General features: G+C 41.8%; 1 protein-coding gene across 1 annotated transcript in view; it reads left to right on the top strand.

The window, feature by feature from the left end:
* stoml2 (stomatin (EPB72)-like 2) overlaps positions 1-2,257 on the top strand; it is a 35,958-nt gene extending 33,701 nt beyond the window's left edge. Inside the window, exon 10 of the mRNA XM_055633429.1 lies at positions 1,829-2,257. Within this exon, the coding sequence (XP_055489404.1) occupies positions 1,829-1,954 (126 nt within the window). The 3' untranslated portion in view covers positions 1,955-2,257. The remainder of the gene's footprint in view (positions 1-1,828) is intronic.
* The last annotated feature ends 12,126 nt before the right edge of the window (positions 2,258-14,383 follow it).

Here is a 14,383-nt window from a genome sequence, read left to right as displayed (position 1 = left end):
AGATCACTGTTGAGTAAGAATGCAGGTTACCATGAACATTAAATAAAATATCAAGAGTTTTCATGAACACAGCTGAAAATGGAGAGGAATAATTCTTATATTGTGAACACAGCTGAGAAGATGGGATTGCTCAAATGAATGAAGGAGATGACTCTTCCTACTTGTAAGATGCCTCTTAAAGTCAACCTGTTCAGTTTACTTGAATGACTCAATGTCATATTTTGTTTGATAATCGTCCTGTAAGGTACTTTGTCTCGAGACTGCTTGAAGGGGTCTGGATAAGTTGAGGATCATATCCCAATAGCATTACTGTAATTTTCCAAACTCTTATGTAATAAATAGAAATTGTACCAAGAGAGTGAAAGATGGCAAATGTGAAAAGTTAATTAATGTGGAAATCTAAAGGCAATCAAAGGTGGCCCAGCGGTAGAATTGCTGCCTTACAGCGCTTACAGAACCAGAGACCCGGGTTCAATCCTAGCTACAGGTGCTTGTCTGTATTTGTACATTCTCCTTGTGTCCTGTGATCATGATCAGCCATGATCACAATGAATGGCGGTGCAGGCTCGAAGGGCCAAATGGTCTTCTCCTGTGCCTATTTTCTATGTTTCTATGTTTGTAGGTTAATTGGCTTGGTATAAATGTAAAAATTCTCCCCAGTGTAGGGTGGTGTTAGTGTGCGGGGATCGCTGTTCGATGCGGACTCGTGGCCAAAGGGCCTGTTTCCACGCTGTATCTCTAAACTAAATTCAGCATGAGTTGTGGCTCAAACTAAATGTTCAAAAACTCTTGAATACTACAAACTACATAGCCATTTTCAAAAATAAAAGTTTTGAGGAAACTTTAAATCAGAGGTAAACCAAAGAATCCAGGACTTAGCCTTGATCAGAAACAAGTAATGATAAAATTAATGACCCAGATCATGATGACAGCAGACCGGAACCATCAGCAAGTTCTGGTGTGTCCTGGATTTACACCCTATAGTGTACAAATACGTAAACACAGATTCGATGTAAGGGTATTAGAAATAGGTTAACAAATTATGCTCCCCTATTAGTTTGGGTTTCATTTACTCACAAGTTTCTTTAAGTACTGGTAATTGTTTGAGAACTCAATTGTTATTCTTCATTTGATAACCTGGCGCAGTCTCAACAGACTGCGGACAGGCATGGGAGGAGCAAATCGAACATGCTGAAGCGGGGATATACTGAAGATGCGGCAGATTGCGAGTGCGGATGGGGCCTCCACACTATGGAGCATCTCCTGAGCGGTGACATGCTGCAAGACACATGCACTGTAAAGGACTTTGCAGAGGCCAACGACGTGGCACTAACATTTGCTCACTACTGGCAAACAGTTGTGTGATGACACAAAATAATAATCATTTGTGAGCTCAGATGGGAATGTTAATAAACGCATCCAAACCAAATATAATCCGGCATGTACAATTTCCAGCTGGATACAATGAAAAATAGTCCAAAATGGGAACCCTGACCCACGAATAATTAAGAACTGGGAATATCAACCACAGGTCCAATTGTCCTTGATTTTCCGGTGTGATATTTGCTAAATCACTCCAGAGATCAAATCTGGTAAAATGTCTTGCTCTGTAGAATTTACTGTACTGCAATTATTTGGTGAAATTTCAGTATTAAGGATTTTGTCATCAACCATATTGGTGCCTGAAATTTCTGATTGTTATGCCTTGTACTTCTAGGTATTTTCTGGTTGATCTGTATTTCATATGTTCATATTGTATGATGTTGTTGCTTTGACTAGACTGCTATGTGTGTTTAATGTTCATCTTTCTCCATTGTGCATGTCAAAGGCCATGGGAATTTACAGTGCTCTCACTAAACCGGAAGCAATGAAGGAGAAGCTGACAATGGATGCTGCTTATCCCAACAAATCACAACTGGTCAGTGGGAATCAGATATTCCATTCAGAGACATAACAATCTGAAATGTCTACTGAATGACAACAGAAATGGAAATTTCTAGTGAATGACAACAGAAATTGAAATTTCAGAATTTCACAGATTCTGACCTGAGATGAACATTTTAACAACAATTGTCACAAACAATTTTATACTCATAGAAGAATTGATATTGTTTTCTGCCTGTATACTTATTCCTCCTGTTGAACTTCATCATGGATATAAGAAAAAAAATGGATGAATTGATTGCGATCAGTTTGTAAAATTTCCTGAGAAAGAAATTAAATGCTTAATTATTTCTTCTCCGCCCTCAAAACTAAATGTTTAGTGGTCTCAATATTTATTTTTTGCCATGCAACTATTCATATTGTTTACAACTGGGGATAAAGATGAACAGTTATTCTCTGTGGGAGATTGCAACCTTCACGTGGTCCGCCCTGTTTCGACAAATGCAATCATCCTGGCGTGCACATTCAAGTAAGATCAAATAGCACATTATCCGACAACTTTAGGCTGTGCACGCCATACGCAAGAAGAAGAAGTTATTCTCTGTGGGATGATCGCAATGTGAGATGGTACTCTTGTCAGCAGAAGGTTTTGCCTGTGAAAGAGGAAAAGGTTAGAAAATGAAGAGAGCAGGGAAACTACCATTTATAACAAATGTAACGATAATGAATAATCAATCAGATACAATTGTGAGAAAAGTATGCAGTTAAAATTCCAAGCAAATTTGACATGTAAATGAAAAGCAGACATTTTATAGCTCATTCTTGTGGATAACTTTTGAAACAGGAAGTTAATAATAGTTCAGGAACAATTGAAACGCGTGCTAATTCAAGCATTACTAATTCAAGCATTGCGTATTCGCATACCCAGAGGAAACAAAAAAACGTTGCTCAACCAGTGTCCATAAGTGTCCAAATATTATTTATGCTGCAAATTTGAAATAATTAGTCTATTCTAAATACTACAACTGCTTTGTTTCTATTTGGGGAAAGGCTATGGTGGCCTGGTGGTTGTTACTGGACCATTATCTTGGGTAGTGAATCTGGAGCTGCAGGTTTTGAATTCCATCGCAGCAATTGAGGAATTTAAAATGCAGTAATTAACTAAACGTGAGGGATAAAGCAGTGTCAGTAATGCTATCTACAAAACATAATCAAGTCCAATTGACTTTATTGGCATATGCACAAGTATGGCAAAACATAGGTGCAATGAAGATCTGGCTTGCGGCAGCATCACAGGCACATAGCCTCGGACAAGACACAAAAAAAGATATTATACATAAATTAATTAGAAGGCATTGAAAAGAAAATGGCTGTTTTTAAAAAAAAGATGTGTGCAAAATATACAGACAGTTTTTGCAAAGCCCCAAGGGAATCAATGGAAATGAGGATCGTGTAGGAAATTTCCAGAAATGGGAAAAATATTGAACATTTCCCATTCTGAATTTAAAGGTATCCTGGGGATCATGTGATGATCCCAGGCAAGCATCTGTCAATAGCCCTGCACCTCCAATATTAGTTTGTTTTCCCTCTATGTATGGCACCTTTTATTAAACTTGCATACGATTTGTTACAATTATGGCCTTCAGAGGAAATTGTATCATATTTGCAGGTGAAAGTAGTGAGAGTTGAGCAGATCTTATGTTTTATTTCAAACATATATTACGTTAATCATATGGATGGAATACAATACAATCCAGATTTCTTTAGAATATTTTAATGCAGGCACATTTCTAAACCAAACATATTACATTTTAACTTTCACATTATGTTATAAAGGACATCCATGTTTCACTATTTTCAATACGTCATATCATTCCATTTACATTAAATCATGGCATCAATTTTCCATTACATAAATGGCATGGGTTGCAGCATCTCTGTGTGCAATAGTGGCAGGGCCTGCAACAAAGGTTTTTCTCCACCAAGCCTTTGTAATGACTGCTCCAATCTTCAGTGTTGCCCTGGGCCAATAGCACTGCACTTGTTCGGTCTGCAACATTCAGTTGGGGACATGCGTGGGAAGGAACTGCAGCTACTGGTTTAAACCGAAGATAGACACAAAAAGCTGGAGTTACTCAGCGGGACAGGCAGCATTTCTGGAGAGAAGAACTGGGTGACGTTTCGGGTCGAGACCCTTCTTCAGACTGGTTAAGGATAAAGGAAATGAGAGATATAGACGATGATGTGGAAAGGTAAAGAACAATGAATTGAATTGAACAACATTGAATGCAACATCTCCAAGTTTGCGGATGACACGAAGCTGGGGGGAAGTGTTAGCTGTGAGGAGGATGCTGGGAGGCTGCAAGGTGACTTGGCTAAGCTGGGTGAGTGGGCAAATGCATGGCAGATGCAGTATAATGTGGATAAATGTGAGATTATCCACTTTGGTGGCAAAAACAGGAAAGTAGATTATTATCTAAATGGTGGCCGATTAGGAAAAGGAGAGATGCAACGAGACCTGGGTGTCATGGTGCACCAGTCATTGAAAGTAGGCATGCAGGTGCAGCAGGCAGTGAAGAAAACGAATGGTATGCTAGCATTCATAGCAAAAGGATTTGAGTATAGGTGCAGGGAGGTTCTACTGCAGTTGTACAGGGTCTTGATGAGACCACACCTGGAGTATTGTGTACAGTTTTGGTCTCCAAATCTGAGGAAATACATTCTTGCCATAGAGGGAGTACAGAGAAGGTTTACCAGACTGATTCCTGGGAAGTCAGGACTTTCATATGAAGAAAGACTGGATTGACTCGGCTTGTACTCGCTAGAATTTAGAAGATTGAGGGGGGATCTTATAGAAACTTACAAAATTCTTAAGTTCGACAGGCTAGATGCAGGAAGATTGTTCCCGATGTTGGGGAAATCCAGGACAAGGGGTCACAGTTTAAGGATAAAGGGGAAATCCTTTGGACCGAAATGAGAAAAACATTTTTTTCACACAGAGTGGTGAATCTCTGGAACTCTCTGCCACATAAGGTAGTCGAGGCCAGTTCATTGGCCATATTTAAGAGGGAGTTAAATGTGGCCCTTATGGCTAAAGGGATCAGGGGGTATGGAGAGAAGGCAGGTACAGGATACTGAGTTGGATGATCAACCATGATCATATTGAATGGTGGTGAAGGGCCGAATGGCCTACTCCTGCACCTATTTTCTATGTTTCTACCTGATCTTGGGCACAGATGTGGCGTAGACAGGAATTGTGAGTAGGGGATAGAGTCTTTGCAGGAATCAGGGTGGAGAGAAGTGTAGTCGAGATAGTAGTGGGAGTCAGTGGGTTTGTAATAGACGGTTAAGATCTTATGCACTGGAAGATCAACGAGTTATGAATGAACCAAAGTCCCATCTTTCACCGAGTTATCATCCAGTTACAGTTGATGATTGTCTCCGCATGTGGCACTGAAAACTCCCGATAGAGCGAAGTGTCCTGTGTTGTCCAACAATTGAGAAAAACCTCAACAGTCTAGTTGAGCTAAATAGCAAGTGCAGGGGGAACTTAGTAGGTCAGGCAGCAACTGTGGAAGGGATGGATGGGTGGGCAGTGTTTTAGGTCTGGACCTTTCAGACTGATTGTAGTGGGGGGAGAAAGCTAGAAAAGGTAGGTGTTGGATAAAGCGTGGCAAGTGATAGATAGAAGAAGGGTTCCTTTACTCCAGAGATGCTGCCTGACCCGCTGGAGTTACTCCAGCATTTTATGTCTATACAGTATATATTCAGTTTAACCAGCATTTGCCGTTTATTCGTACATAAGTGATAGATGGATACAGGTGAGAGTTAATTTAATTGGCAGCAAAGGTTCAAAATGAAAAGGAGACAAACGCGTGTTAGATAAAGAAAGTGGAGTAAAATGTAAAGCCAGAGGGAGGGATATAGGAGGAAGGGATACACGAGAGGCAGGACAGTGAGAGAAATGATGCGCATCAAGGTGGGAGAGAGGGAGATGGGCGGTGAGTGTTAATGTTCAGTTGGATTTTTGGCTTCCAAGTGAAATATGAGGTGCTGTTCCTCTAGTTTTTATGTGGGCTCACTCTCACAATGGAGGAGGACCAGGACAGAAAGGTCAGTATGGGAATGGGAAGTAAATGTCTAGCAACCGGGAGATCTAGCAGGCCTTGGCGGACTGAGCACGGGTGTTCAGTGAAAATGTCGCCTAGTCTCAGTCCTGGTCACTTGGTCTCGCCGATGTAAGCTATTTGAACATCTTCCTCAACTCAACTCAACTCAAGCAACCCAGACTTGACCAGACCTTGGGTGTTGTCTGTGAGAGATATTCCTTGAAAACTCTAACTTTCATCCATATTCCAAAGATTGTGAAGTTGGCCACTGTAAATTGCCCCCAGTGTGTAGATGTCTGGGAGAATTGATGGGAATGTGGGATTGGTCTACAATCAGTGTAAATCGGTGCCTGACTATGAGCGGGAATTTGTGGGACAGTCTAGAAGCAGAGGCCGTAGCCTCAGAATAAAAGGACGTAACTTTAGAAAGGAGATGAGGAGGAATTTCTTTAGTCAGAGGGTGGTGAATCTGGAATTCATTGCCACAGAAGGAAGTGGAGGCCAAGTCAATGGATAGTTTTATGGTGGAGATTGATGGATTCTTGATTAGTACAGGTGTCAGGGTTATAGGGAAAAGGCAGAAGGTTGGAGTTAAGAGGGAAAGAAATAGCCATGTTTGAATGGCGGAGTACACTTGATGGGCCGAATGGCCTAATTTTACTCCTATAACTTATGAACATTAAGTTATTTAATTTATTCTTGATTCCAGAAGGCTACAATGAAAGATCGAGTCATTTCTTTACCTTGATTTACCTGGCCTCTTAATAACAGTGCAGGAAGCCACAGGCAGATACAGCTCAGAGTAGAAACATAGAAAATGGGTACAGGAGTAGGCCATTCGAGCCTTCGAGCCTGCACTGCCATTCAATATGATTATGGCTGATCATCCAACTCAGTATCCCATCCCTGCCTTCTCTCCATATCCCCTGATCGCTTTAGCCACAAGGGCCACATCTAACTCCCTCTTAAATATAGCCAATGAACTGGCCTCAACAACCTTCTGTGGCAGAGAATTCCAGAGGAGGAGGATGGAGAATTAAAATGGGCGAAACTTGATGCTCGGGATAGTCCTGCTGACTGCCCAGCAGGTCAGGCTGTCAACAGTCCTGCATTTCACACAGTCTGTGGGTGCGACCCTGAGCTTCCTATTGCCCGTCTCTTTAAATCTCCTTCTCATTTCCACTATTACCCCTCCGTCTTTATCCGCCTGCTTTGTTAGAATGAGGCCCAATGCCTCATCTGGCTGGGCACATTGCAGTCATCTAGATTTAATATTGATCTACAAATTCAGGGAACTGACTTTCTCGGTCTCCATTGGAAGGGCCCAGACAATTAATTTCCCAATATACCTTCTTCATCAATACGCGATAGCTCTGTTTCTCTCTCCACTAACACAGCCTTACTTCATGGGCCTGTCTTGCGACCTTGCATTTCACATCTCTTACATTCCTTTGTCTATGTTCTCATTCACTCTCTCCCTCATTTCATTGCTTTTATGACCAAGGAACAATGCGCTCTCTCACTAGCCTCTCCTCAGTAAGCTGTTGCCTCAGGTGATCTCAACTTATCCCCAGAGCAATTCTGACATCACCCTTACCACGGATATTCCTACCCACCCTTCCTGCAACTTTATATTTGTTTTCTCACTTTACCAGTTTTGACGAAGGGTACTCCACCTGATGTGTTCAATGTTTCCCTTTTCATGGGTGCTGCGTGACGTTGAGTATTAGCAGTATATTTGAAACATTGCAAGTAAACAGGAGACCCAAAAAACCTCTGATTCTGTCATCTGGAGCAAGAAAACAAACTGCTTGAGGATAACAATGGGTCTTGATTTATCTGCGGCGATAAAGGGACGACAGTGTTTCGGGTCGAATCTACACTGAGAGTATAAAAACGAGACAGCCAGCATAAAGAGAATCGGCCAATAAAAGTTTCACTGATGACATGCCGATGGATTTTAATTCATTTCAAAAGAATCTGAAGCAAAGCCACATCCAAGAATGATTTATGAAACCCAAATTAAAGACTTTAACGGCCCTGTATACTCTGTTCAGTTTGACATACTCTGCTTGTAACTTCTGTAATCATCTCATTATCTCATCAGCTCAAATTGATCTCGTGAACATTCCTGTTGTAAACATTGCTGAAAGTTAATACACGGGAGGTTGGAGACACCACATCAGAATCTTATGTTGAAGCTTTTAAAATGATGTGATTTGACTTTATATCCACATAATCCCATATGGTGGGATGCCGGGAGGAGCCTAAGTGCTTCATTGCAGAGTCACACTAAGGTCACTTACTTCATCTTGTAGCAGGAGCCTGCAAGCAACAAAGAACAAAACAAATTTGTCCTGAGAAAATGAGTGAAAATAATGTTTTGGAAATAAAATGAGCTGTTCGACAAAGTGGTGCAGATTCCACAGCCTTGGAAATCCCAACATCAACAGTTCTTTTATGCCTATTTATGGTGGTATAGAGATGATGATTCAATGAATTCACTAATTCCACAGTGAACTGAACCCTATATATACCTGTTCTGGCCTACATACAACTCTGGTAATTACATACCGACACAATGCACTCTTAAGAAAGCCTGGTCCAAAATTGTACAATGAGCCATTCAGTTGTATCATACAGAGCTACTAAAGATGGGAAATAGAAATAGATGCTAGTCTTATCTTCCCCAACAATAACATGGGAATATATTCACTTGAAGGACAGCAATTGTTCAAGGCGGCTGTTCACCACCATCTTTTCAAGGCCCAAGCTTACAATATATCCATACATGCTTCTTAAATACCAGACATTGCCTGATGCAGTTCAAAGTGCTGCACAGGTTATACTACTCAAAAGCCAAACTGAACAAAATGTTCCCCAGTGTTTCCCCTCTTTTTAGATAAGGGTCAGTTCCAAGAAGCCACTTTAACCCACAGTTTTGTATTATGTATAAAATAGAAAGTTTTTGGATGGAAGTTTTCAGCGTCCTCTCCAATACACTGAAAATCCCATTAAAGCCAGACTCAAAACTGATACTACTGGGAATATCAGAGGCATGTAGTAAATTGACTGTTTTTCAGCAATGCGTTGTCGGCTATGGACTAATATCAGCCAAAACCTCATACTTAAATTCTGGAAAAATGCTGAAGTTTCTCCAGTGAAGATGTGGATTACAGAAATGATGGACACACTGCATTTATAGAGAATTAGGTTTATCTTGAATGATAAACAGAAGCAATTTTTAAAAATATGGTCACCTTTTATTGCTTTTCTCAAATAACACAATATTTGAACAAAAATTCGAAACTACTCATAGGGCTGGGCGAACGGGTGTATGGGTGGGTCTTCGGTTATAGAAACATAGAAACATAGAAATTAGGTGCAGGAGTAGGCCATTCGGCCCTTCGAGCCTGCACCGCTATTCAATATGATCATGTCTGATCATCCAACTCAGTATCCCGTACCTGCCTTCTCTCCATACCCTCTGATCCCCTTAGCCACAAGGGCCACATCTAACTCCCTCTTAAATATAGCCAATGAACTGGCCTCGACTACCCTCTGCGGCAGAGAGTTCCAGAGATTCACCACTCTCTGTGTGAAAAAAAGTTCTTCATCTCGGTTTTAAAGGATTTCCCCCTCATCCTTAAGCTGTGACCCCTTGTCCTGGACTTTCCCAACATCGGGAGCAATCTTCCTGCATCTAGCCTGTCCAACCCCTTAAGAATTTTGTAAGTTTCTATAAGATCCCCTCTCAATCTCCTAAATTCTAGAGAGTATAAACCAAGTCTATCCAGTCTTTCTTCATAAGACAGTCCTGACATCCCAGGAATCAGTTTGGTAAACCTTCTCTGCACTCCCTCTATGGCAATAATGTAATTCCTCAGATTTGGAGATCAAAACTGTACGCAATACTCCAGGTGTGGTCTCACCAAGACACTGTACAACTGCAGTAGAACCTCCCTGCTCCTATACTCAAATCCTTTTGCTATGAAAGCTAACATACCATTCGCTTTCTTCACTGCCTGCTGCACCTGCATGCCTACTTTCAATGACTGCTGTACCATGACACCCAGGTCTCGCTGCATCTCCCCTTTTCCTAGTCGGCCACCATTTAGATAATAGTCTGCTTTCCTGTTTTTGCCACCAAAATGTATAACCTCACATTTATCCACATTATACTGCATCTGCCAAACATTTGCCCACTCACCCAGCCTATCCAAATCACCTTGCAGTCTCCTAGCATCCTCCTCACAGCTAACACTGCCCCCCAGCTTAGTGTCATCCGCAAACTTGGAGATATTGCCTTCAATTCCCTCATCCAGATCATTAATATATATTGTAAATAGCTGGAGTCCCAGCACTGAGCCTTGCGGTACCCCACTAGTCACTGCCTGCCATTGTCAAAAGGACCCGTTTACTCCTACTCTTTGCTTCCTGTTTGCCAGCCAGTTCTCTATCCACATCAATACTGAACCCCCAATGTCGTGTACTTTATGTTTGTATACTAATCTCTTATGTGGGACCTTGTCGAAAGCCTTCTGGAAGTCCAGATACACCACATCCACTGGTTCTCCCCTATCCACGCTACTAGTTACATCCTCGAAAAATTCTATAAGATTCGTCAGACATGATTTACCTTTCGTAAATCCATGCTGACTTTGTCCAATGATTTCACCACTTTCCAAATGTGCTGCTATCCCATCTTTAATAACTGACACTAGCAGTTTCCCCACCACCGATGTTAGACTAACTGGTCTGTAATTCCCCGTTTTCTCTCTCCCTCCCTTCTTAAAAAGTGGGGTTATGTTTGCTACCTGCCAATCCTCAGGAACTACTCCAGAATCTAAAGAGTTTTGAAAGATTATTACTAATGCATCCACTATTTCTGGAGCTACTTCCTTAAGTACTCTGGGATGCAGCCTATCTGGCCCTGGGGATTTATCGGCCTTTAATCCATTCAATTTACCCAACACCACTTCCCGGCTAACCTGGATTTCACTCAATTCCTCCAACTCCTTTGACCCGCGGTCCCCTGCTATTTCCGGCAAATTATTTATGTCTTCCTTAGTGAAGACGGAACCAAAGTAGTTATTCAATTGGTCCGCCATATCCTTGTTCCCCATGATCAACTCACCTGTTTCTGACTGCAAGGGACCTACATTTGTTTTAACTAATCTCTTTCTTTTCACATATCTATAAAAACGTTTGCAGTCAGTTTTTATGTTCCCTGCCAGTTTTCTTTCATAATCTATTTTTCCTTTCCTAATTAAGCCCTTTGTCCTCCTCTGCTGGTCTCTGAATTTCCCCCAGTCCTCCAGTATGCTGCTTTTTCTGGCTAATTTGTACGCATCATCCTTCGCTTTGATACTATTCCTGATTTCCCTTGATATCCACGGATGTACTACCTTCCCTGATTTATTCTTTTGCCAAACTGGGATGAACAATTTTTGTAGTTCATCCATGCAGTCTTTAAATGTCTTCCATTGCATATCCACCGTCAACCTTTTTAGAATTAATTGCCAGTCAATCTTGGCCAATTCACGTCTCATACCCTCAAAGTTACCTTTTTTTAAGTTCAGAACCATTGTGTCTGAATTAACAATGTCACTCTCCATCCTAATGAAGAACTCAACCATATTATGGTCACTCTTGCCCAAGGGGGCACGTACAACAAGACTGCTCAATAACCCTTCCTCATTACTCAATACCTAGTCTAGAATAGCCTGCTCTCTCGTTGGTTCCTCTACATGTTGATTTAGATAACTATCCCGCATACATTCCAAGAATTCTTCTTCCTCAGCACCCCTGCCAATTTGATTCACCCAATCTATATGTAGATTGAAGTCACCCATTATAACTGTTTTGCCTTTGTCGCACGCATTTCTAATTTCCTGTTTGATACCATCTCCAACTTCACTACTACTGTTAGGTGGCCTGTACACAACACCCACCAGCGTTTTCTGCCCCTTAGTGTTTCGCAGCTCTACCCATACCGATTCCATAGCCTCCAAACTAACGTCCTTCCTTTCCATTGCGTTAATCTCCTCTCTAATCAGCAACGCTACCCCACCTCCTTTTCCTTTCTCTCTATCCCTCCTGAATATTGAATATCCCTGGATGTTCAGCTCCCTTGGACACCCTGGAGCCATGTCTCCGTGATCCCAACTATATCATAGTCATTAATAGCTATCTGCACATTCAACTCATCCACCTTATTACGAATGCTCCTTGCATTGAGACACAAAGCCTTCAGGCTTGTTTTTACAACACTCTTACCCCTTATACAATTATGTTGAAAAGTGGCCCTTTTTGATTTTTGCCCTGGTTTTGTCTTCCTGCCACTTTTACTTTTCACCTTGCTACCTATTGCTTCTACCCTCATTTTACACCCCTCGGTCTCTACGCTCACACATTTAAGAAACCCTTTCCCTTTAACTCCATCCTCTACTATCGCATTCAACACCCCACCCCCCTTATTCAGTTTAAAGCCACCCGTGTAGCAGTGGCAAACCTGCCTGCCAGAATGCTGGTCCCACGCCTGTTAAGATGCAATCCGTCCCTTTTGTACAGTTCCCCCTTACCCCAAAACAGATCCCAGTGATCTAAGAATCTAAATCCCTGCCCCGTGCACCAGTTCCTCAGCCACACGTTCAGGTCCCGTATCTCCCTGTTCCTGCTCTCACCAGCATGGGGAACTGGAAGCAAACCGGAGATATCTCCCCTCTTTCCTTTTTTGTTTTTTCTCTCTCTTCTCCTTCTTTCTCTCTCTTTTTAATTTAATGTCCTTTTTGGAAAGTGTTAACATTGAAGCTGTTCACAAAGCTGTAAAATTGTCAAGTTTTTGTACAAATGCTTCCAATAAAAACATTAAAACCAATAACTCTGGTAATTACATACCAACACATTGCACTCTTAAGAAAGCATAGTCCAAAATTGTTCAATGAGTCATTCAGTTGTATCATACAGGGCTAATAATGGGAAATAGAAATATATGCTGGTCTTATCTTCCCCAACAACAACATGGGAATATCTTCGCTTGAAGGACACCAATTGTTCAAGGCGGCTGTTCACCGCCAGCTTCTCAGGGCTCATTGGGGATCAATGATAAATGAAAAACAATACAGAATGTATGTGAGCAATAGAATCAAAGTCAGAGCAAATAAACAGGCCCTTTGGCCAAACCCACAGTGCCGACCAAGATGCCCCATCTAAGCAAGTCCCATTTACACAAATTTGGCCAAAATTCCCTCTAATCTTCCTATCCGTGTTCCTGTCCGAAGTATTTTAAAATGTTGTTATTGTACCTTCCTCAACCACTACTTCTGGCAGCTTATTCCATATCACCAGCACCCTCTGTGTAAAACAAAAGTCCTTCAGGTTCCTATTAAATCTAGTTCTTAACCATCTACCTTGGGTATAGACTCTGCACATCCACCCTGTCTATTCACCTCATACTTTTATACATCTCTATAAAATCATCCATCAGTCTCATCTGATCCAAGGAATAAAGCCCCAGCCGGCTCAATCTCTCTAGTCCTAGCCTCCCAAACCTATCCCTATAGCTCATATCATGGACGTTCTCCTAAATCTTCTCTCCACTCTTTCCAGCTTAATGGCATATTTCCTATAGCAGGGTGACCTAAACTGAACACAATACTCCAGGTATGGCTTTATCGAGATCTTGTACAGCTGTAACATAGCATCCCAACTTCCAAGTAGAAAAAAGGAATGTTCACGAAGGAACTGCAGATGCTGGAAAATCGAAGATAGACAAAAGTGCTGGTGAAACTCAGAAACATTGCCTATTTCCTTCGCTCCATAGATGCTGCCGCACCCGCTAAGTTTCTCCAGCACTTTTGTCTACCTTAGAAATAAGGAATTGTAGATGCTGGTTTACAAAGAAGGGCACAAAGTGCTGCAGTAACACAGTGGTTCAGGCAGCATCTCTGGAGAACATTGATAGGTGACGTTTTGGGTCAGGACCCTTCCCGAAGGATCCTGACCCGAAACTCCCCCTATCCACGTTCTCCAGTGATGCTGCCTGACCCATTGTTGCTCCAGCAGTTTGTATTCTTTTTTTATCCCAACTTCCTCATGCAACAGTTTTCAAGAGAAAATTGGATTTAGCTCTTTGGGCTAACGGAATCATGGGATATGGGGAAAAAGTAGGAACGGGGTACTGATTTTGCATGATCAGCCATGATCATATAGAATGACGATGCTGGCTCGAAGGGCCGAATGACCTACTCTTGCATCTTGTTTCTATGTTTCCATACTCAATTCCCTGACTGATGAAAACCAATGAGGCAAAAGTCTTTTTCACCACCTTCTCAACCTGAGGCCACTTTCAAGGAATTATGGACTGCTCTGCCACACTCCCCAGGGCC

The sequence above is a fragment of the Leucoraja erinacea genome, chromosome 1 (assembly GCF_028641065.1).
Source record: "Leucoraja erinacea ecotype New England chromosome 1, Leri_hhj_1, whole genome shotgun sequence".
NCBI lineage: Eukaryota > Metazoa > Chordata > Chondrichthyes > Rajiformes > Rajidae > Leucoraja > Leucoraja erinaceus.
Note: the sequence above shows the minus strand (reverse complement) of the source record. Positions and strands in the feature narration are given on the sequence as shown.